This window comes from Vulpes lagopus, chromosome 7 (genome assembly GCF_018345385.1).
Source record: "Vulpes lagopus strain Blue_001 chromosome 7, ASM1834538v1, whole genome shotgun sequence".
In the NCBI taxonomy this organism is placed as follows: domain Eukaryota; kingdom Metazoa; phylum Chordata; class Mammalia; order Carnivora; family Canidae; genus Vulpes; species Vulpes lagopus.
The window spans coordinates 8,082,178-8,106,759 of NC_054830.1; the positions used below are offsets into that span (position 1 = coordinate 8,082,178).

General features: G+C 52.4%; 1 protein-coding gene across 2 annotated transcripts; it reads right to left on the bottom strand.

The window, feature by feature from the left end:
* Nucleotides 1-332: 332 nt before the first annotated feature.
* On the bottom strand, nucleotides 333-24,141 carry KANK2 (KN motif and ankyrin repeat domains 2). 2 transcript variants are annotated; one of them, XM_041760760.1, is made up of 12 exons: nucleotides 23,920-24,141; nucleotides 22,845-22,957; nucleotides 21,222-22,439; nucleotides 11,212-11,295; nucleotides 10,929-11,031; nucleotides 9,650-9,889; nucleotides 9,079-9,166; nucleotides 8,333-8,552; nucleotides 7,406-7,548; nucleotides 4,700-4,900; nucleotides 4,531-4,620; nucleotides 333-2,477 (listed from the first exon to the last, which is right to left on the bottom strand). In XM_041760760.1, the coding sequence occupies exons 2-12, from the start codon at nucleotides 22,879-22,881 to the stop codon at nucleotides 2,424-2,426; spliced, it is 2,478 nt and encodes an 825-aa protein (XP_041616694.1). In that variant the 5' UTR covers nucleotides 22,882-22,957; nucleotides 23,920-24,141; the 3' UTR covers nucleotides 333-2,423. The 2 variants fall into 2 exon arrangements, with proteins under 2 accessions (XP_041616694.1, XP_041616693.1); XM_041760759.1 differs by having other exon boundaries at nucleotides 11,128-11,295.
* Nucleotides 24,142-24,582: the final 441 nt, after the last annotated feature.

A 24,582-nucleotide genomic window follows, 5' to 3' on the forward strand; every position in this document is an offset into this window, starting at 1 on the left:
GACGCCCCAAAATAAGTACATTTTTTAAAAAAGATTTTATTTTTTCATGAGAGAGAGAGAGAGAGAGAGAGAGAGAGAGAGAGAGGGAGGCAAAGACACAGGCAGAGGGAGAAGCAGGCTCTATGCAGGGAGCCCGATGTGGGACTCGATCCTGGGACCCCAGGATCATACCCTGGGCTGAAGGCGGTGCCAAACTGCTGGGCCATCGGGGCTGCCCTAAGTTCATTTTTAAAAAGAGATCTATTTTAAAGCTTAAAGAGGAGCACAGTAAAAAAAAAAAAAAAAAAAAAAAAGAGGAGCACAGTGAGACAAAGACCAGGCACTCGTGTGTGGACATTATCATACGGTAGCTTTATTAAATTCCTTTATCTTCTACAACGCGATTACAAAAAGGAATACTTCATTTAAGTGTAATACTGTCTTTATGGACGTACCGTGGTCAGAAAGTGGAGCTAAAGGTCAGGAACGAATACACGTGAGAACAGGGACAAAGGCGGGACGTCCCTGGAGCCTAGTCTAGCACAGCGAGCCCAGTGGGTAGGGGAAGAGAAGCAGGGATGAATAGAGACTTATTTGGGGGGCGGTGGTGGTATTGTCAATGAGCTGTTTCTAGGAGCTTAAACCCAAGGGCCAGCTCAGGGGCCAGACACACAGGCGTACAGCTTTGGTACATCTCAAAGCTGCCCAAAGTCCTGGCCTTGTGTCACACACAGCAGTTGTCCCCAGTCAGCTTTGGTTTTGTTTTCTCTCCAATTTACACACACACACACACACACACACACGCACGCACGCACACGCAATCGAGGGTGTCTTCTTTGACCGTCCAAGCTCTTCTGTCTCAGGTACCTCCCTGCTGTCAAAATCAAAGCACGCCAGACTCCATCAAGCCAAGAAACCCCTTCTTTCCTAGGAGAGAAGCCAGCACTTCGCTTTCCTGAATGAACATGAGCACTCAGGGCTCGCTCTGTCCAGCTGCGGTTTGGCTCCGACCCTGGCAGCTGAGCTGAGAACCGGACGAGAGGGGACAGGACGCTGATTAGCTGGGGATCTGACTCCCTGTCTGTCACAAGGCACTTCTCAAGGCTCCGAGCCCATCCCCCACACGCCCCCCCTTTTTCTTCTTGTTCACCAAAGGAAGGAACTGGAAAGAAAACTCTGTTAAGATTCTGGGGACAGAACAGGCCATGAAGGAAACTGTGTGTGTCTGGTGAGCCTGATTTCCAGCAGGCCCTGGTCCAGGCAGCTCCGGAAAGCCCGTAGGTTAAAAAAAAAAAAAAAAAGGAAAGCAGAAAAGAAAGAAAAGAAAGAAAAAGAAAAAGAAAAAAGGAAAAAAAAAAAAAAAAAAACCATCACCAACCCCAGCTGGCCTTTGTTTGGTTTTCCGCAAAGCCCTGTCTCTTTAAGTTTGCACTGGGAGCCCTCGAGGGCAGCCAACTTTTAATTGTGCACACATGGAGTTTCTGGAGCTTGCCCTGTGCTTTGCCAGCAAGCGCATGCCCTGTTTTTCTCCCCCTCCTTTGAGGAGAGAAATTCTGGAGTCTGGGGAGGTGGAAGGCGGCCCCCGTGTTACCAGGGTTCCAAGCCCAGGGACGCGGCAGCTGCTCTGGGAACCGATTTCATTTCCTGCATCCCTAGGTCTGAAGGATTTTCTAGGAAAATTAATATTTGCCAGGGCCTCCACGCAGGGAGGGGACGGATTTCTGGGTGATTCTTGCATGTGAACTGCTCACACATCTCGGCTGCTGGGTCCTGAGCCCCCCTGACTTGGAAGCAGCAGGAAGGACTGAGCTTCCAGCCCTGAGTGACAAGGACAGAATCTGGATTTGCGAAGAGACCAGAAGAATATTCTCCCAAGAAAGTGGTTGGGGGGGGGGGGAGGGTTGAAGTGGACAAAACACTATTATCTGGCAGACAAGTAAATGTGGGGTGGGCAGTGGGAGGGGGCGGGGGCGTCAAGCCACTCCAGACGTGACCCGCACATAATGACATTCGGGATTAAAATGAAAATATGCAATTCCAGTGACTTTCAAATTTGGCAACAAGGAATAGGATTTCCCCCACTCCCCCAATAATGACTCAAAAATACGGTATTCTCCTTTTCACCCGGCTCCATCCATAATTGCCAGCTGATTGTTCTCCATGTTCTTCACAAACCCACGCCCCAGCATCAGCCACTGGCGCCAATTTATGGAAGAATTTAGCTCCAGTCTGCGCTGCGGCCGCTTTGAACTGGCGTACCAGGGAGAAACCCGCTTTAGGCTGGAGTCTTGTTGCTGTTGGGGGGCTCCTCCTGGGAAGCAGAAGGAAAACCCCACTTGCCTTTGAGACTTGGGCCTCGGTGGGTCGGCGTGGGGGCTGGCGAGGGAGGAGACAAGGGGCAAGGGAGGAGGGACGGTTGGCTCTGGGGCTGGTCTCCCTCACGGCTACTCTTCCGCAGAGGATGACGCAGGGCTTTCGTCATCTGACATCGGGGCAAACTGAAACAAGAAGCAGAATTCTTTTTGTTTGGCATCACTGCCAATGCCTACGTGGCGCCAACCTTGTTGGCTGGCCCTGTGGCTGAGGTGAGTGAACAGGAGAACGCGGTCCCTTGGCCTCGAGGAAGGGGATGTTCAGAACAGCACATGACTGCAGAGGAGGATTTTCATCACGGATTAAAGGATGGAGGGGAATGAAAGTGGGGTACAGGTAGTCAAGCGGGGGGCCTTCTGGGCTGAGTGATGCTGAGGGGCCAGCCAAGGGGTGGGCATTCTGGCAGTGGGAGCAGCAAGTGCAAAGGCCCTGAGGCAGGAGCAGCGGACAGCCTGAGTGGCCTGAGCAAGGTGCAGAAGAGAGGTGGGGAGGGGAGGGGGTTGGTGCAAGGCTTGGTGGGCTCTGGGGATGACTTTGGCTTTTTCTCCAAGTAGGGGGACAGCCAAAGAGGACTGTGTGCTGAGGAGGGATGTACCCTAACTCGGGGCTTCACGATGACCTCTGGTTGCTGTGGGGAGTACAGACTGGAGGAGGCAGTGAGGGTGGGTGCCAGGATAGAGGCAACAGCAGTGGTCCAGGTAGACAAAGATGGAGGACTGGGGTCTGTCCCTCAGGAGTCCCTGGGGGCAGGACCACGTATCAGACAACAGGTTATCACCTGGTCCTAACACTCCCATCTTCCAGTTGAAAAAAACTGAGGCTGAGCTGATCCCTAGGTGATGCTCTGAGCACCACAACTGAGTCCCAGGTGACCCAACACCCTGGGGAATGAAGCTGGAAAAACCTAGAGCCTTAGTAAGAAGCCGAAGACCCCTTCTGTTTGGGGGGAGGGGGGGTCACTGTAGTCAATGCTCACCATGCCACCCCCGAGCCGGGCCCCAGATGTGCCTCAGGGAGGCCAGAGCAAGTGCAAGGTAGAGTGAGGAGGAAGGAACATGAGATTCCTGCCCAAGGTCTGGAGTCAGATGCCCCCCAGGGCCTCCACCCCTTCCTATCCGTGGGACTTCGGGCTGTTGGGGGAAAGGGGGCTGTAACCATTCTAAGCCTCAGTTTCCCCACCAGAAAAATGGAAATGATAACAGTACTTTGTACAGCTGAGTCAGGCTCTTGTGGAGGGTTCGAGAAATCATGGCTGAGAGGCACTTAGCATACACTCCATCAGACTGGAAGAGCTTGTCTCCTCCATCAGACAAGGGTATCGTTTTAGAGACCTATGAGGAGTGCCCCTGTCTCCTCCTTCAGACTGGAACAGCTCTCTCCTCCATCAGACACTTAGGATAGAGCAAGTATCAGAATTATCCTGTCAGGCTTCCTGAGAGTGTTTTGCTAACAGGCATGATTTCCTTTTTTTGTGTGTGCATGATTTCTTAAAAAACCCTGGTTTCTATGCTCAAATAGAGAAATGCCAAGTTAGACACAGGTTAGGTTTCTTTACAGGGAGACATGTCAAGGTCTTTCGTACAATGACATGTGTCGAGTAAAAGCCAAAGTCCTCACCATGGCCCCAAAGATCCTTCATGATCTATGGAATCACTTCCTCGCTTTCATCTCCTCCCCTTGGAGCCCTTGATGCTCCACACCACACCAAGCATGCTCCTGCCTCAGGGCCTTTGCAACGGCTGTTCCTTCTGCATGCACAGCCACACAACTCACTCCTCCTCTTCCTCAGTAGGTCCCCACTCTCACTGTCCCTCTTATCCTGTTTCAGGTTTCTTTCCAGCTGCTACTGTGCCCTGGCTACACAGTGATTTGCATATTTTGTATCTTGCTACCATGCCTGCTCTGTGGGGGCAGAAGCCATTTCCTGTTTTGTTCAGGGCTGTGACTACCAGGGCTTATCACGCAGTGGGTGCTCCGTAAATATTTCTCAAATGAGTGGATGGTAATTAAGAGCATGCATTTGGAACCAGACAAATCCAGGTTCAAATGCTATTATGTAGTCTCAGCTGTCTGTGCCTCATTTCCTCATGGGGGCACCGGGAAGGTTCAACAAGCATGGGCCACACACAGCACCAGCCCAGAGTCCCCACCACCCACCCTGCCAGGGTTGACACTCACAGAGCACTTGATGTTCATGCGAGAGTACAGCATGGATGCGATTTCACTCTGCCCGGCGTCCAAGGCCACCATCAAAGCTGTGCTCCCGTCCTGTAAAGCATCCACTGCTATGACGAGGCCCCGAGCTGGGCTCCCGCCCTCCCCGGGGTGCACCTGGGTGGGGACTCACGCGATCAGTGAGCGAGATGTCGCAGCTGGGCACAGCCAGCAGGAGCCCTGTGATCTCCTTGTGGCCGTGCTCACAGGCGCACATGAGGGCCGTGGAGCCATCATCGTCCTGCACGTTGACATCTGCTTCACAGGCCAGCAGAGCTTTGACGACATCCACCCGTCCGTGGCTGACCGCCAGCATCAGGGCTGTCTGTCCCGCCTGGGCAGGGCAAAGAAAAGGTTTATGGACCATGCAGGCCCCAAGGCATGACACCCTTGCTCTGGAATCTTCCATGGTTCCCAAGTACTGTGATATTAACAGTATCCCCACTTGCTGGCCTTCTAGATCTCAAACAATTCCTCCCACCACTGGGCCTTTGCACCTGCTGGTTCCTTCTCTTCCTGCTGTCCCCTCATCCCTTACGTTTTGGCTTAAACATTTCCTCTTTGGAGAGGTATTATTTGCCTACCCACTCCCATCCCCAACTAAAGCTGATTCCTAGCTCCCAGATGTAAATATAGATGTAAAAACTTATTGAGCTAAGATTTGTATACTTTTCTGTATGTCAGTTGAACCTCAAAAAAATTAAATCAATGTTCATTAGTGGCTGAATGGAAAAGCAAACTGTCATATACCCATACTACAGAGTATCATTCAGCCTTAGAGGTGAATGAAGCACTGATGCACACCGCATCACGGACGGATCTTGAGAATGTTAACGCTCAGTTGAAGAAGCCAGACAAAAGAATACGTATTATGTGATCCTAATTATATAAAATAACCAGAATTGGTAAATCGATAGAGATAGAAAATAGATGGGTGTTTGCCAGGAACAGAGGGAGAGGGGATGGGGAGTGACTGCTAATGGCACAGTGCTTCCTTCTGGGGTGATAGGAATGTTCTAGAAGTAGATAGAGGTGATGGTTGTACAACATGTGTATGTACTAAATGCCACTGAATTGTATACTTTAAAAGCTATAATATTTTTTAAATTATTATTTTTGTGTGTGAGAGAGAGAGGGAGAGAGAGAGAGAGAAAACGCTCATGTGCAGGGGGCAGAGCAGAGAATCCTTCTTTTTTTTAGAGCAGAGACTCTTAAGCAGGCATCATGCCTAGCACAGAGCCAAACACAAGGCTCGATCTCATGACCTGAGATCATGACCTGAGTAGAAATTAAAGAGTTGGATGGTGAATCAACTGAGCCACCCAGAACCCGTTTATTATTATTATTATTTTTTAATATAAACTCTACTCCCAGGGTGGCACTCAAACTCAGGACCCAGGATCAAGAATCACATGCTTTACCAACTGAGCCAGCCAGGTGCCCCTAAATGGATACTCTTATGTGAATTTCACCTCAGTTAAAATAAGTAAACCACTGAAATACTGTTTTTACTTAAGATCAAGTCCCACATCAGGCTCCCTGATGGGGAGGAGCCTTCTTCTCTCTCTGCCTATGTCTCTGCCTCTCTGTGTCTTTCATGAATAAATAAATAAAATCTTAAAAAAAACAAAAACAAAAAACTAAGTCAATAGAAGAGCCAGCAGGGTCTGTTCTCACTCGTTATGCCCTGTGACAGAGCCCTGCTTCTATCCTGTGTTTTTTGTTGTTGTTTTTTTTTTTTTTAATTTTTATTTATTTATTTGAGAGAGGGAGAGGGAGCATGAGCAGGGGAGGGGTAGAGGGAGAAGCAGGCTCCCCGCTGAGCAGGGAGCCTGACTTGACACAGGGCTCAATCCCAGGGCCCTGAGATCATGACCTGACCTGAAGGCCGACACTTATCAGACTGAGGCACCCAGGCGCCCCTCCTTCGCTGTCTTTTAAGCTGTTGCAAATCCGCCCCTTTCCTGCTATCCCCATAGAGTCCTGGCTGCCCTTCTGCCCAGATGCCTGTCCACGCCCCAGTCACCTCCACGCTCTCCTGGCTTCTGCTCCCCAACATGCAGCCAAAGGGAGTTTTTTCAAATCAGAAAGCAGGCCATTGCCACTGCCCTGGTTAAATGCTGCTGGTGGCTTTCTGCAGCCTCCGACCAAACCTGCTCCAAGCCTCTGTGCTGCCTGGAATGCTCTCAGCTCCCAGAGCTCCAGGCCGCTAGTGAACTTCAGGAGGGCGGAGACGTGCCCGCTCGTCCACCATCTGAATCCCTAGCATCTTCAGCTGCTGCTCAATGAATTACCAAGCACGACGTGGGATGGTGTCAGATTAAGAAAGGTGGAGGATCCCTCCCACACCCCACACCCCATCTCCACCAGAAGGCCCTGTATCAGAGGCAGTCTGGCAGACAGATCATTAAGGATGGGGTTCTAGGGGCATCTGGTCTGGGTGGCTTGGTCGGTTGGACATCCGCCTTCAGCCTGTCATGATCCCAGGGTCCTGGGATCAAGCCCCAAGTTGTACGAGCAGGGAGCCTGCTTCTCCTTCTCTATCTGCCTGTCACTCTGCCTACTGTGCTCTCTCTCACTCTGTCAAATAAATAAATAAAATCTTGAAAAAAAAGAAAAAAAAGAATGGGGTTCTAAAGCTAGATCAGCTGGGTTCAAATCCCACCTCCTTTAGTCTGACCTGGAAGAAATGAGGGCTTCTCTGAGACTCAGCTTCCTCTTCCGTGCAGCGGGGATTCTCCCCCTGGGCACGGAATGAGATCACATCTGGGCTTGGTGCACAGCCAGGGCTCGGGAAGCAGGAAGTACCACTGGGGTCTGCAGCACCAAGGGCCTGTACCTGGCTGGCTTTGGCATTGACATCTCCGAGCCTGAAGAGCTGCAAGACGGTCTCAATGTCATCCTGGGTCTTCAGGTTGGCCAGGGCAGTGAGCATGATGGGGCTGTAGCCAGCGCGGTTCTGCTTGTCCACCTGGCACACACCTGGGGGGGGGTGGTAAGGAGGACATGGGACCCTCAGACCTCAAAACTAGGGGAGAGCCCATGAGAACCAGGCAACGTCTTGGCTATCACAGTCTAGCTGTGGCCTGAGTCCTACCTTTCCCCAGGCTGAGCGCCCCATTCTGCCCCAGGCTCTCCACCTCTATTATGCCGCCCCATTAGATGAGGGACTTCTAAGGAGGGGGAGACTGTGTCTCCTTCAACAGCCTGGAGACTCTGACACTGGCACGCAGGTTTAGGGCTAAGAGTAGGGGACTGTGTCTCCTCCACTAATCTGGAAGAGCCAGTCCCCCTTCAGACTAGCCTCTACCTTCTCCATCAGATTGTGGGCCCTGCTTCCTTCATCAGTCTGGGAGGCTGTTATCTTCCTTGTTAGACCAGGGAAGAGCAGATTTCTTCCTGCCTATTCAAGGACCACATCTTTGAAGTCCCAGGAGGGAGGCTATGGCCTTCTCTCAGACCACGGCTCCAGAGAGGTCACCTTCATCACATAGGGGTCCTTGGGGGTGGTGGAAAAGTCTACACAAAGACTGTGTCTGCCTTCGCCAGTGTGCGGGGGCTATAGGTACGGACTGTACCTCCCTGACCAGGCTGGAGGGTGGTGTCTCCTCCACCAGACAGGGAGGACAACATCCCTCCATCAGACCGGAAGAATGGCATGCCCCTCAAGAGACTATGAAGGCAGTGTCTCCCCCATCAGACCATAAGTGGGGGTAGCAGCCAGCCCACTTGCCCAGGGCCCCCCTGTCCTGCCCCACCGGCTTACCGCTGTCGAGCAGCTGCCGTACCACGGGGAAGTTGGCATGAGACACGGAGTAGTGCAGAGCGGTGTTGCCATTGCTGTCGGCGATGTTGACCACGTAGTCCAGCAGGCGTGCTGACATGGCCCGGAACGTGACCAGGTGGCGCCGCACGAGCTCGGGGTGGGCGTCGCTGCGGCAGGCCAGGCGCAGCCACTCCTGCAGCACCGTGGTGTAGGCCACTTTCTGGATGCGGAGGGGAGAAGGTAAGAGGGCGGCAGCAGCCTGCTCCCCGCCAATTGGACTGAGCCCCAGGTGTGGACACCCCTGTGCTGAACCAGAGCCTGAAGGAGAAGTGTGGACAACCCTCCCTGGGTGAGCCCCTTGCACTAAAGAGTGTGGTCTCCCCGTCCCGGACAAGGGAGGCCCAGGTGTGCCCCCAAGGAAGGTGTGAGCATCTCCATCCTGCACATGTGCTCTTCAGAGGCAAGGACGGACACCAGTCAAGAAAAATGTGGCACCGCCTCCCTCAAGATCCCAAAACAACAGGAACCAGAGGCCAGGACTGCCAGCAGGTGACCGGCTCCGGCCCCGCCCACCACCATGGCCCCCGTCCAAGGCCCATGACCCAAGCCCCACCACCCCACCTCCCAAGCTCTCTGCTTGGATCCTGGAGTCCCTTCGAAGCCAGCACAGGGAGACACTGTGGATGAGACGCTGGGGTAGGGGTGGAAGAGAAGAAGGGGACCCCAGACCCAGGGCCCCATCATACCAGCTCCCGCTCAGTGAGGGCATTTGGATTGTCCAGGTACTTTTCCAGGGCCAGGCAGGCTGAGATGAGGTCGGGGCTTAACTCCATCCTGCAAGGGGTGGACAAGAGGGAAGTTTACCTTGGGAGCACTCACCTCGGCCTCCTGGGTGACCACAGACAGGGGGAACACACAGATTCCAAGAGAAAGTGGACACACAGACTAAAGTTTATTCCAAGTGGGCAGTAGTGGATAGAAAATCTTTGCCCAAGGGCAGATTTTTCATCAGGGTGGAAAAAAAAAAAAAGATACAAACATGTGGGCAGGTGGGGCATTCATCCCAAAGACAGTGGGTGGCTTAAGGACAAATTCTGCCTGCCCCTTAAATTTTAACCCCAATAACCCAAACTGCCTGCATCAGTTTATCAAAGCCTGTAGACCTTCCGATAGCCAGGAGAAAGCACTAGTTTGCTAATTCAGACTAAGGTGTGTATAACTGATGGGAGGTTCCTTCAGAGGGCATGAATAGTGAGATCTGAGGCAGAAGTGACCCACCTCACTCTGTCTGAGTCCCTCCTAACAGAGAAAACTGACCGGATCTCCTCCTCTGCATTCGCTCCTGATGCTGCCTCCGCCACAGGCACGTGCTGAGACTCCCGAGGCAGCTGGCACTCCTCCTGGCTGGTCTTGGCTGCTGCTGTCCCCGAGGGCCTGAGCTGGGGGGCTTCGACCACACTTGGAACCCTCTCCTCTGGCTCTGGGGCCTCATTCTCTGTGCTCTCGTTGTCTGAGAAGTTCTCTGCTGTGCTAGAGTCCTCAGATGAGGACTCGTATCTGGGAAGGAAGGACGGGCGGAGTGAGGAGATGCTGCAGATGGGACAGGACATGGCAGGGGAGGGCACAGGGTTCTGACAACTTGACTGCTCTGCACCTTGGCTTCCCCATCTGTTAGGTGGGAGTAATGGCAGTATCTACGTCACAGGGCTGCAGGGATGTGCCTTCCAGCACCTGGCACCCAGTAGGTGCTCAATAAACACTAGCTCAGCCTGTGATAATGCTCAGGGTGGGTCAGGGAAAAATATTGCTCTCACCTTCCACCTCTTCCTCCTTTGCCTCTTACGCAGGTCCCTCTTGTGCTTCTTGCTGCCTCTGGACAAAGTCTAAGCTTTTGGGCCTAGCAGTCAAGCCCCCAAATGGTCCCTGACTCCGAACTCCTGTGCCTCTTGCTTCTCAAGGGTATCACTGCTTCCTCTCACCAGAGCCTTTATCAGGCTGTGCCCTCTAACGGGATTGCCCTCCTAACCCCCACTCTTCACTTGGTAGCTCCTGCTTATCCTTTTTTTTTTTTTTTTTTAAAGATTTTATTTATTTATTTGAGAGAGAGAGCGAGCACAAGAACGGGGAGGGTCAGAGGGAGAAGTAGGCTCCCTGCCGTGCAAGGAGCCTGATGTAGGTCTCGATCCTGGGACTCTGTGATCATGACCTGAATCGAAGGCAGATGTTTAACCAACTGAGCCCCTCCAGGCACTCCCTGCTTATCCTGCAGCACACTCGTCCCCTCCTTCAGTGTCGTCTCTGGGGACACCAATGCCTCCCCCGACACAGTCTGAGGAGGGGCGTGGGGCAGAGGCTGCGGCCCAGGCTCGGGAGTCTGACTCCCGGTGGCCGTGTGAGCTCCAGCAAGTCACCTGGCCCCGAAGTGCCTCGGTGTCCCCAACTGGCTACTGTGCCTTGGTTCCAGTAATGAATCAAAACAAGGGGCCCAGACCAGGGGGCATTCTCAGACATGAAGGAGCCAAAAAACAAGGAGGAAGGTAAAAGCTGAGGAAAGGGTGGTAGCGTGGGCTGGGGGAAGAGGGGACCCCCCTCTCACCCGCCGTTGACGCCCACAAACTGCAGGCTCCTCCGCCGGGCTGCAGGGTCTGCAGGCTCCTCTTTGCGCTTCATGATGGACCGCACACGGGCCTGGGGCTCACCTGCGGGGATAGGTGGCATCATAAGAACCTCCCTGAGCTGGACCCTAAGCCCAGGCCTCCAGCGCCCCGTCCGCCTGGGAGGCCACCCCCACTTACCTGCGCCCCCCACCTCCTGTGACTGGCATGAGGTTGCTTGCCTGGTGGGCTCCCCGTCAGCAGCATCCCGGGCAGCCGACCCACCTGCGCTCTTCTCAGGCTGTGCCAGGGAGGTGGCCTCCACTCCTGGGGGTGACGAAGGTGACTCTGCAGGAGCCGGTGGGAGCCCTGCAGGGGAGGAAGAGAGGTGCTCACCATAGGTGGATAAGAGCCGTGTCCTTGGGGTCACATGCCCCGGGGCCAGGTGCTCTGGGGGCTGATGCTCATGTCACTTCGTCAAGTCTTCCCACCCCATGAGATCCGGATTGTTACAGATGAGAAAACTGAGGCACAGAGGGTTGCCTGGAGTCACCCAGTGAATGAGCAGCAGAATCTGATTCCACCAGCAGTCTCTTGCCTGCAACAGCAGCGGGTCAGGGACAGGGAAGACACTGCGACCTTACAATCCTGGCTTGTGACCCCCACCTCTCCAATATCACTCTGAAGGTCATCTGGAAATGAGGTGTGATCACAGCCAAGAGTCGTGGTCATGGGAGGGTCTCAACTCTCCCATGAACAAGCTGTGTGACCTCAGGTAAGTCACTTAACCTCTCTGTGCGTCAGGAGAATGGCATTTCCTCCATCATGGCATTTCTGTGCGGACTGAGGACCACAGTGCGGGGGGAAGGGCTTAGAACAAGGTCTGGACATCAACAGTTCTCGAGGATCATGAATTGTAGACGCTACTTTGATAAGACTTATTAGTATTTTAACAAGAGCAAGGCTGTGTTATGATATCACAGCTCCCTTCTTCTGAACTTTAAGCAGGTTAACACTTTAACAATCAGGAAAAGAAACAATAAGGGCTATTACAAAATAAATTTTTTAAAAGATTTTATTTGAGAGAGAGAGAGTGAGAGTGCGAGCAGGGGGAGAGGGAGAAGCAGGCTCCTCGCTGAGCATGGAGCCAGATGTGGGGCTTAATACCAGGACCCTGGGATCATGACCTGAGCCAAAGACTCATCTACTGAGCCTCCCACGTGTCCCCAGAAAATAAGAATTAAAACCCCACCCAGGTAAGGGTGCCTGAGTGGCTCAGCCCGTTAAGCACCTGACTCTTGGTTTCAGTTCAGGTCATGATCTTGAGACGTGGGTTGGGATCCACGCTCAGTGCAGAATCTGCTTGAGATTTTCTCTCCCCTTTGCTTCCGCTCCTCCCATCCCACTCACAGGGGGACACATGCTCTCTCTCTCTCTCTAAAACAAATAAACAAAATCTTAAAAACAAAAAACAAAAACAACCCAAGCCCACCCTGGTAGATTTTCAGTGTGAGAAGATGAAAATGTTCTGGAAATGGATGGTGGGGGTGGTTGTACAACAATGTGAATGTGCTTAGTGCCACTGAACTGGACACTTTAAAATGGTTAAGATTGGGGGGTGTGGGGTGGGGGGACACCTGGGTGGCTCAGTGGTTGAGCTTCTGCCTTCAGCCCAGGGTGTGATCCTGGAGTCCCGGGATTGAGTCCCACATCGGGCTCCCTGCATGGAGCCTGCTTCTCCCTCTGCCTGTGTCTCTGCCTCTCTCTCTCTCTCTGTCTCTCATTAAAAAAAAAAAAAAAAAAGATGGGGGGTGGGGCGGGGTGGCAAATGGCTGGCTCAGTCAGTGGAGCATGTGACTCTTCGTCTCAGGGTCATGAGTTCAAGCCCCACATTGGGCATAGAGCCACTTTAAAAAATAAAGCGGCTAAGATGGTAAGTTTTATATCATGCATATGTATATGTTATCACATTTAAGAAACCCTACCCAGGTTTGGTAGAGGACAAAGGTGACTCTGAGGGCGCTAGTCCCAGGGGTACCCCCTGCCCATGTGGGTGGGAGTGGGGTGGCAGGGTGCTCCAGGCCTGGATTGCCAGCCTGGTGCCAGGAATAAAAGTGCCACTGTGAGTGGCTGTCCCCATCTCAGAACCTGCTCAGGGCCCCCCACAGGCCAAGTGTGGCTTCTATGTCACCGCTTCCCCAGGGCATCTCATTTCAACGTTGGCCTTGGGGTCTCCCGGACAATTCCTTTCAATTCCCTTGAATGGTTACAACCTTTTCTGACATACACAGTAACTACTTCAAGTCCATGATACTCAAATGGAGTTAAGAACAGAGAAGGGACGCCTGGGGGCTCAGTGGTTGAGCGTTTGCCTTTGACTCAGGGCGTGATTCCAGGATCCGGGATCGAGTCCCACATCAGGCTCCTTGCAGGGAGCCTGCTTCTCCCCCTTCCTGTGTCTCTGCCTCTCTCTGTGTGTCTCTCATGAATAAATAAATAAAATTAAAAAAAAAAAAAAAAAAAAGAACAGAGAGGAAATAGAACAAGCACAGAGTGAAGGACAGATGAGACCCAGCCACAGAATGTGTCTCTGACAGCACCCAGCTCAGGGTGTGGCTGGGCCAGGCTGATTCCAGAGCCACAGCCCGAGCCCCTGTGGGGAACCAAAGCACACGCTGGGTGTCTATGTGGCTGTCTCGGTTTCTTTTTTAAACTCTGTCAATAAAGTCAATCAAACAAACAAACAAAATCACTATATGGCCAAGTGGAAGGTGTCAGAAGGCAGACGGGCCAGTTCAGAACCTTGGTTATTTGCCCCAAACTCAAGACTCTTAATGTAAAGACCTGGGAGGGTAAAAAAAATAAAAAATAAAAAATAAATCAGGTGAAACAACACTCAGCTTGGTGAAAGAAACCAGTCACAAAAGGACAAATCCTGTCTGATTCCACTTATGTGAGGTCCTCAGGGGAGTCACATTCACAGACAGGAAGTCGATGGTGGGCGCCAAGAGCTGGGGGAGGGAATGGGGAGTCTGTGTTTAAGAGTTTCAGTTTGGAAAGATGGGAAAGTTCTAGGGAGGGATGCTGGTGCCATGTGAATGTACTTCATGCCACTCAATTGGCCAGTCAGACATGCTAAGTTTCATGTTGTATGTTCTTTACCACAATTTTTTAAGACGTAGAAAAAGGAAACAAACAAAAAAAGAAACAGAGCAGCACTATAGCCCATTCTGCTCCAAAGGTAAAGCAGGCCCTGTCTCCAAAAGCTTGGATGGCTCCTTCTGGTGTGAGGAGTTCAAAGTCAGGCACTGCAATGTTGAAACAGCAATGACAATAATAGAACTGATCGTAATTGTTATTGTCATTCCACTAAGGAACAGGGCAAAACGACATCACAATTTATATGGAAGAACCGAAGTCTATGACCAGCCAAAACAACCTTATAGTAAGAGGGTAGAGATGGGGAACCTGGCTGAGGAGGGCGTAGTAAAACATGCCAAGCAGCCAAAGAGCCACAGTGGCCAAAAGAGCAAATGCTGCTGAGGGAAGAAATGGGCCAAAGGAACAAAAAAGAAGAGAAGACCCAGCAAAGGCCCCAGCTGAGGGAGCTTGGGTTAAGACAAAGGGGTTTCCACAAATTAGTGGGAAAGATGGGGTCTTGTGGTGTGGTGCTGGGAAAAGAAGCTCACTCAACCCAAGAAAAATCAAGCTGGATCCCTACCTCACACCTTAACATGAAAACTCAGAAGGATGGATGTAGCTACAGGAAGGTACAAAGCTACAGGAAGAAAATGTAACAGAATATCGGGGGCCTCAGGAAGAGGAAAGATTCCTTTAAAAATTCGTCAAAGATAGGGCACCTGCATGGCTCAGTGGTCGGGCGTCTGCCTTGGCTCAGGGTGTGATCCCAGGGTCCTGGGATCAAGTCCCACATCAGGCTCCCCACAGGGAGCCTGCTTCTCCCTCTGCCTAGGTCTATGCCTCCCTCTCTCTATGCCTGTGTCTCTCGTGAATAAATAAATAAAATCTTAAAAAAAAAAAAATTCCTCAAAGATGAGGTGCTTGGGTGCCTTAGTTGGTTAAATGTCTGACTCTTGATTTTGGCTCAGGTCATGATCTCAAGATTGTGAGATCAAGACTGGCATCAGGATCCGTGCTAAGTGCGCAGCCTGCTTAAAATTCTCTCTATCCCTCTCCCTACTCCTCGTTCTCTGTCTCTAAAAACAAATAAACAAACCTCAAACTACATACGAAAAATACAAGATGATCTCACATGTAGAAGTAAAAACAAAACAAAACAAAACAACAATAACAAAAAAAAAAACAGGGGATTCCTGGGTGGCTCAGCGGTTTAGTGCCTGCTTTCAGCCCAGGCGTGATCCTGGAGACCCAGGATCAAGTCCCGCATCAGGCTCCCTGCATGGAGCCTGCTTCTCCCTCTGCCTGTGTCTCTGCCTCTCTCCCTCTCTGTGTCTATCATGAATAAATAAAATCTTAAAAAAACAAAAACCAAAAAACAACCCAAACTCCTAGATACAGAGAACAGACTGGTAGTTTCCTGAGTAAGGGGGTGAGAAAATGGGAGAAAGGGGTCAAAATGTACAAATTTCCAGTTATGAAATACATAAATCCTGGATCTGTCCTGTGCAGCATGGTGACTATAGCTAATAACGCTGTATTGATTGAACATCTGAAAGTTGCTAAGAGAGGAGATCTTAAATGTTCCTGTCACAAGAAAAAGTCTGGAACTCTGTGAGCTGCCAGATATTAACTAAACTTACTGTAATAATTATTTTGCAATATATACAAATATCACAATCATTATTTGATTACCCTGAATGGGTACAGTGCTACATGTCAATTATATGTCAATAAAATCTGTAAAAAAAATTTAAAAATTAACAAAAGAAGAAAAATAGGATGGGTTTAACTGTATTTTTTTTTTAATTTTTTTTTTAATTTTTTTAATTTATGATAGTCACAGAGAGAGAGAGAGAGAGAGGCAGAGACACAGGCAGAGGGAGAAGCAGGCTCCATGCACCGGGAGCCTGATGTGGGATTCGATCCCGGGTCTCCAGGATCGCACCCTGGGCCAAAGGCAGGCGCCAAACCACTGCGCCACCCAGGGATCCCGGTTTAACTGTATTTGACATGAACATTTCTACTTCATTATAAAACAACAAACTTCATAGACAAAATTAAATGACAGGATATACACTATGGGAAAATATTCACAATACCAGAAGTGACCAAGGATTTTCTTCTAGAACAAGACTCAATAAACTTTTTCTGTAAGGGGCCAGACAATAAATATTCTGTTATGTGGGCTGGAAGGTCTCATTAGCAAAAGCAGCCCTGGACAGTACGTAAATTAATGGGTATGGCTGTGTCACAACACGAATTTCATATTAATTTTGTTCGTGTCACAAAATGTTCTTCTTTTCACGTTGTTCAACCATTTAAAAATATGAAAAACCATGCTTAGAGCTTGTGAGCCTATAAAAACAGGCAGTGGGCTGGACTTGGCCCAAAGGCTGTAGTTTGCCAACCTCGATCCTGGAATATGTCAGAACTTCTCAAAATTGCCCAAGGAAAAACGGACAAAGGCTACAAATAAGTGATTCACAGAGGAGTCTTATGAAACATGTATGGTGATGCCCTATCTCACCAAAAGATCAAAGAAATGCACATTAAAACAAGGAGATACCACCCTGCACCAGAGTCGATGGGCAAAACATGAGAGAAAAAACTTCGTGTTGGTGGGTATGTGGGGCAATGGGGACCTCAGATCCAAGCGTGGCTGGTGGGAGCGTGGACAGGGAGAGCTTTCCCAGAGAGGACTGGACAAAACTTGGAGTGAAATGGTGAATTCCCTGTGAATCAGCAACCCCAGGGGAAGCGACATGTGAAGACAGCACCAGCACTGCTCATGGCAGCCAGGAGCTGGACATAACTGGGTGCCCCCAAGGGGGTATGGATGAGGAAAGCGTAGCACACACTAGGGCAGAAGGTGACGTGGTCCTTCTGACTGACAAACCCAATGTATAAGCATTAGGGTGGAGAGTTCAAAAAGAGTGTACAGAGAGATTAAAAAAGAGAGAGAGAGAGAGAGAGAGAGAAACAGCAAGATTTTTTCCTTCGGAAATCACAATACCATTTTAGGAAATCAAGCATGCACAGAGCATATTTTTCAAGGACACTGAAATGTCTAAATAAGCTTCTGGAAGGTGGATTGCGAGGAATGATATTACATGGGCTAGCGGGGAGTGTGAGCGGCATAGAGCAGGGGTTGGCGAATTATGGACTATGGGCACGATTTTTGCATTCTTGATGGTCGGAAAAACAAAAAAGAATGCTATCTGGGACATGTGAAAATTACATGAAATTGCATTTCATACAGCCACGCTTGTTCCATTCTATACTGTCCACACTTACGTGCTACAGAAGCAGAACCGAGACGCTAAACTCATCAAAATTCGTGCACGAAATATGCTAATTTTTTTGCATATTAAGCTCACTGCAATCAAGCTTAAAAGAAAGAGAGAGAGAGAGAGAGAACCAAGCAGAATTGAGCCATTGCCACTATGATCATACGGCCCACGGAGCTGAAAATATTTACCGACCCTCAGCACTGGGGGTGGAAGGTGGAGGTGGAAAAAGAATCAAGTAAAATGAGGGAGCTGGCAGGCGCAGATGGAGATGGTCACTGTGAGCAGAAGAATTTAGATGAACTCAGTTTGGGCCTCCTTTGGGCCAAAAGAAATTTTTAAAAATTTAAATCACTCAGCCACCCAGTGTGGGAAGGGAGTGGGGCCACAGGGGAATAAAGCAAGTTGGCAAGAGACATCATGGTCCTCAAAAATGGTCTTCCAGAAACCCGTCCTGAGAAAACAGAAGACGTGAGGGGTTTCTGCAGAGGAACATCTGTGTGGCGCCCGATGACAGCAGACATCGACGTGGCTCACCAGTAAATACTACGTCCCGGGAATTTTTAATCCCGGGAAGAAATGCCCCTGGGATCAGGTTCCATCAAAGAAAACCAAAGGCGGAGTTTGAATCCTGGCTCCATGAACAGTGGGCAACCACGGGGCCCTCTGTTTCCTCTTCTGTCAAATGGGGAATGATAACGCCACCCACCTCACAGGGGTGCTGGGGATGTAAATGAATTAAAATGGAAAAAGAGCGTCTAGAAACGCCCTGGCCCCAAGTAAAGCTACCTAAATGCTTTTAAAAGTGAAATAATGCAAGACAACACATTCCATCGGTTCCCTGTTGCTGGACTTGAAACCTACATATTATTTTCTGCATTAAAAATTTCGGAAGGAAAGAAGCAGAAGTGCTGACAACAGCTGTGTCTGGGCGGTGGTGGGTTTATGGGGGTTTTGTTTTGTGTTCCAGATTTTTCTGTACTTTCCAAACTTTCCACAGAGCATATGAATTGCTGTCATAGGAATATGTTTTGAACAGGAGCAAAGGAAATTTCAGAGCTTTGGAGCCCCCACGGATGCACACGCCCAGCTGCCCCGTCTCCCACTCATCTCCCTGCCTTGATTTTGGGTGGTGGGGGGATGGGACTTCATGAGGTCTTCCAGCCTCTGCCTGTCCCACCCACCCTTTCCAGCCTGAGGGGAAGGCTGCTTCGCCCTTTGGCTGCAGTGAGGGAATTCTAGATGGCAGAGAAGTCCTCCTTGCCTCCTCCCCCAGGGAGTACTCCGGGACCTACCCATCAAGTTGGGTGACCTAAACACATGGTCCGAAAGCTTGTCAAGTCCCGTACATCTAATTTCATTTTTCATATTGCTCCTCCTCCCCAGTCTGCAAGCCCTACAGGGCCCGCCGCTGATGCTCAGGCACCTCTGGACCTTGCTTGTCTGGCCTCATTACTCTAGCTGGTTCAACAGTTTACGTGCTCGAGCCCCTCCTCGCTTCAGGACATTTGCCCCCACCGTGAACACTCTTCTTCCCACCTTGGTGCCACGTGGCTGCTGCCTCTCTTTCACATCTTGGTTTTTTATTTTTTTTAAATTTTTTTTAAGATTTTATTTATTTATTCACGAAAGAGAGAGAGAGAGAGAGAGAGGCAGAGACACAGGCAGAGGGAGAAACAGGCTTCACGCCAGGAGCCTGATGTGGGACTCGATCCTGGGACTCCAGGATCACACCCTGAGCCAAAGGCAGGCGGTAAACCGCTGAGCCACCAGGGATCCCCCACATCTTGGTTTAAAGAGCCAACCGCTAACCCTCAAGCACCTACCATGTGCCTGATGCCACATGGAACACCCAGTGGGAACTGACACATTGAAGCCTCACACTGATCTGGTGATACCAGGTTGTCAGGACACCCCTACCCCCAGCCATTTGCAAATGAGACACACAGAGGTCAAATAACTAGCTCAAGGGCACAGAACTAGGGGGCAGGGTAATCAGAGTTGGAACCCAGACCATCACCCCAACTGATGGCTGCCTACCCCATGCCCCTGTTTTATTTGCTTCAAACACCTCTCCTCTGAAATGATACTTCTTCACTTATTTACTACGGGGCTTCACTTGTTTGTCGCACTCGTTTGTCTATCTTGTTCACTGCTGTACCCCCAAAGCCCAAAAGAGTCCCGCACATAGCAAATGTTCAATAAAAGTTAGCAGACTGAGAAGACACTGAAATGAACGGGCAAACTCCAGCTCCGCCCAAGCAAAGCAGAGGCTGGGGCTGGCTGCAGCAAGGAGGAGTTACGTGAGACACAAGGAAGAGCTTTTGGGGGCAGCAGCCCACACACAGTGGGAACATCACTAGGTCTGTGTGTCCTGCAGGCAGGCAGCCCCATGGCTGCCCTAGGTGGCATGTCTGGAATGAAGGCTGCCTCTCAGAAATCCCAAGGCGGAGCCGGGCAGAGCCCTTGGCTGGGGGCCAGAGTCAAAGGGCCGGGTGTTTGCGATGGACACAGAACAGAGGAGTGGTGCCTGGAGCTGGCCAGGAACAACATGGAAAGGCAAAAAAAACACAGCTGGGTCCCCTCCCTCCAGCATGTGCCCTCTGGTCCCTCCATGGGGCTCTGACATTCAAGACTGGGACAGGGACCTAGGCTGTACCTTAGAGCCCCCTGCAGGTTCAGGCTGACCTTGGTTTAGATCCTGGCTCAGCCACTTCGTGGCTGTGCGACATAGGGCAAGTACAGCTCTTCCCTGAGCCTCAGTCTCCCCAGCTGAGCAGAATGAGCCTGAAAGTTATCAACAGAAGCAGCAATAAGCAGCGCTGGAGGGTTCACTGTGTACATCAAGTCACGAGTGCTAGGGCCTGGGACTATGGTTATGCCACTTTACAGATTGGGAAGCTGAGGCCCGGAGGGGTGAAGTCCCTCACCTAGGGCTACATCATGAAGTAGAATTTGAACCCAGGTTGCTTAACTGTAAAGCCCATACTCTTCAGCCTTCCATGATTGAAAGCCTCAGCACAGCACCTGGCACCAGGCTAGCCTCTGATAAAGAACAGCTGTCATTATTATGACTCATTCTGACAGCTTCTCCCAGGAGCCTAAGGGTGGCAGTGGTGGGGCAGCTGTCTTTTGCAGATCCCACATCCCCTTTCCTGGCATGAGGACTCAGCACTTCCTCTAGGGGACACCCCTTTGTTCCCTCAAAGGCCACAGGGCTTGGGTGGGGCTCCTCTACCCCCAGGATCTGGGGTTAGAGGATCTGCACTGGGGGCAGTGAGAGACACTGTGATTTGGCTCAGTGATGGGCACATGACGGCCACTGGCCAACGAGGGGCGCTCCTGGGATCATTTATGGGCACCATTTGGACTGAGAAGTTCCCTTTCCACCAAGATGGAAAGACAGATCCCTGGAGTGGTGGGGCCACTTTCACTCACCTGAGAAAGACCTCAAGGTGCACAAAAGATATTTGAGCACCTAAATCCAGCTATGACTGAACCCGTCACCAGGTTACATGAATAATACATTGCCTAAACCGGACTGAAATTGGTTTCTACCATTTACTGAATAAAATGGATGGGTTTTTTGGCTCAACAAGCCAACAGTCCTAGGGACCCTTCCTCAAATACCTCCTGTTTTCTGGATACTTACAATGCACTAGACATGAGGACGGTACACTCAATCAGATACCTGATTTTTCTGCATGGTCCCTACAGCACAGAATCAACGGCACAACTGTCCCCTTTTTGCAGGTGAAGAGACCAGCGTGGTTGGTCTGACGGAAGGCCAGGGCTAAGGCTAGACCTTGGCCTTCACAGGAACAAAGGGCACCTCTCCCCCAGCTTCCCCCGTGCACTATGGCTCACCTGCTGTCCCGTCACAGCTTCGTTCCGTGATGCTAATTTTCTTCACCAGGTGGACGTTGCCAGTGGATGCAGTGGCTGTGGGGAACGCTGTCTCTACCACCTCATGGGTACGGAACACTGCAGGGCTCTCGACCCCTCCAGACGTTGCCAGGGAGCGCAGCCCTGTCCCATAGGGCTCCAGACTCTGGGCCCGCTGTGCAGGGGCCCCGGCAGCTGTACTGGCAACCACCTCCACCTCCCGAGGGCCCTCTACCACCCGGACAGTGTCCACGCGGATGGGGCTGTCTGGTGGAGGCCGGGGCTGGGGCTGGGGCTGGGGGTCAGCCTGCCGGGCCTGAGCTGCCTGCAGCTCCTGGAGTGCTTTCTTGAGCTGGGTCTCCAGCACGGCGACCTTAGCGGCAAGGGCCGCCTCCCCGTCAGGCACACCCAAGTCCCGCTCTCGGACCCAGGTGCCCACGCTCCGGGTCTCGAGGGTCACCGGGTCTTCGAGGGGCTCTGGGAGGTCCAGGCAGAGCTCACTGCGGCTCCGGGGCCCTGTGGGGTGGCCCAGGAATTTCTGGCTCTTGAGCTGTACTGTGAGCTGCCGTTTCTCCTCCTGCAGCACAGAGAGCTTCACCTGGAGCACGGGGATCAGCTTCACCTGCTCCTCCAGCTGCCGCAGCTTCCGTAGCGCACCCGCCATCTGTTCCCGCACGTGGGCCAGGTGCCCAGCGCTGGGAGGCACGGGTGTGGACAGTCCCGAGCCCCGTGGCGTTGGGGGTGGCAGCCCCACGCCCACCAATGAGCTTGTGGAGCCTGCTGCGCTGGGGGTCAGGGAGCCCAAGCCAGTGGGTGCAGCCGCCTGGTCCTCCAGGCGGCGACGGGCGTCCAGCAGCGTGCGCTCCACGCGCGGGTTGAAGCCGGCGCGCGTCTCTAGGGCACCATACTGCGGGTAGAAGCCACGGCCACAGTAGGAGTAGGCCGAGTGGCGGCTGTCCCCACTGGCATTAGAGCACAGAGACTCAGTGGATGTCCACCAGGAGCCGGGACCCCGTGGCAGTGAGCCGAGGCGGGGCCGGCGCTGCACGGCCACTCGCCGGAGCGTGTGGCCTTTCTCAATGTCATCCACATACTTGAGAAAGTCCAGGTCGAGGCGGTAGCCGTAGGGCGTCTCCACGGAGTATGGTGGGTCAGGCTCCCTGGCAGGGAAGGCGGGTGGGGAGGCTGGACCGGGGGCCCCTGGGGCGTGAAGAAAGACCAGGGCCTCTGAACACTGCTGTCCCCTCCTCAGGGGGAAGACTCATGTTCACATCCCAGGGAGAGTCGAGGTTTATTCACCCACAGGAGGGGAGACCACTGGGTGCTCAACTGTGGCTCCAGTCTCAGGGCAAGGCCCTGCCTCCTCAGAAACCCCCAGGGCAGGGACCAGGGACTGTCTCTGGACTCAGACCAGCCCCTTTCCCTAAAAGACTATCTCCCCCATCAGACCCTCTAGGGCAGAGCCAAAGGCCCTCATTCAGGCCTGCAGGGCAGGGCTGTATCCTACCCCCAGTGACCATGCCCCCCTCCCACTGCCCTCAAGGCAAGGCCTTATCTTTTTCCCCAGACCCTGGAGCAGGGCCCTTTCTTCCCGAGCCCTCTGACCTGGGAAGGGGGCTGGCACGTGCAGGACTTGGGCCATCCTCTGGTCTGCAGACACTCCTCAAGAGTCACCTGGGGTTTATCTCAGATCACCTGCAGCACTGGCTGAGGCTTACCTGGGGAAAGGGGGATGTTGGAGCCTGGAGTCAGGAAGAGTCTGCAGTGGGGAAGAAGGGGATGTGGCCACCCTTCCCCCACAATTGTCCCCCTCCCAATCCCTCCTCTTCCCCGAGTCTGGGACCCTCTCATAGGAACACACCCGGCCTGGCTGTGGAAAGGGGTGGGGGGGGGCCCGCGGCCTGGAACAAAGAAACCAAACCTCACGGCCTGCCTGCACATCTGTCCAGCCGCTGGACAGGCTCCAGCTGTTCCCACAGCCCCGCCTCCACAAGGCCCTGGGCTGGGGGCCCCCTGAGCCTAACAGGCCCCACCCTTCCTGCACCCCTCCTCTCAGCCCAGGCCAGAAGCTGGCTACAGGGATGCATGGGGGCTGAGGTGGGCAGGGGGCTGAGGCCCTGAGTAAGGGACTGTCTTCCTGAAAGGATCCGAGGACACAGAGACACGGGGACACCAGGAGAGATGGAGCTCAGGGTAGGGGACCCCAAAGCAGAGCTGGGGCAGGCCAACCAGAGTGGGGGGGAGGGAAAGTCGGTGAGGTGGGGGAGGCAGTGAGGAGCAAAGCCTTTCCTCTTTATGGAAACAATTTTCTCTAAAAATAAACAGTTTCGCTGCCGGGCTACACGAGAACTTCCTGCCCCCCCAGGATGCGTCCGGCTCAGGGGCGCAGCAGGGATAGAAGGCCGAGTGGTGGCCAGGGAAGTCATGGGGGTGGGAGGGTGGGGAGGAAGTAAGAGAGGGTGCCTGGAGGCTGCAAAAGGGAGGGACAATCAGAGCCTCTCACTAACCCCTCCTCAGCCCTGGAGACCAGCCAGCACCCTTTTGTCCCCAACTCTCAGCCTGAGCTTGGCCAGTTCTTTCTGCTGTCTGACCTCTAGCCACCCTGCTCCAGAGGCCCCAGCCCATCCCATCCCACCAAGGAGGACCCTTTCTGGCTGAGGAGGGCCAGGGCAGTGGGTACCTGGGAGGATGGACCAGGCGGGGCACCTGCCGGGCATGAAGGCGGGGCTGGGGCTCCAGGGGCGGCCAAGCTCCTCCTCCTCTTACACCCTGCTCGCCTCCTGCTTAGTGCCTTTGCTTAGTCTTTTCACGTCCCTCTGCGTCTCTCCACGCTCTCCACGCCTGTGTATCTCGCTCCACTTCTCTTACCCTCTGTTTCCACGTCTCTGGCTTCCAATGCCGCCTGCAGCACAGTAACCAATTGTATGAAACTTGGTTTTCCACCTGCTTGGAGGTTCACCCCTACACACCAGGGAGGTGATCAAAAGCATTTTCTGGGGACCTGAGAGAGATGGGCGGGCAGGAAGCAGAATCGGAATATCCTGTGGGGGCCCCTGGAGGTGAAAAGCGGTGGGGCGAGTAATAATCGTAATAGTAATAATCACCCCAGCTGCTCATCTGATCACAACATTCCCATCAGGCACAGGTTATTGCCCTGTTTTGGAAACAGGGCATCTGGGGTCACAGAAATGTACAGTGAGTTTGTCCAGGGTCACTAGAAGGGGAAGGGGCTGGGTCTGCACTTGAACCTAGGCCCGGAAGATTCCCCACTGCCAGGGTCACCTCACACCTAGCTCCGCATCCCTCTGCCCATTGCCCAGACACAGAGACTGAAGTCAGAGGG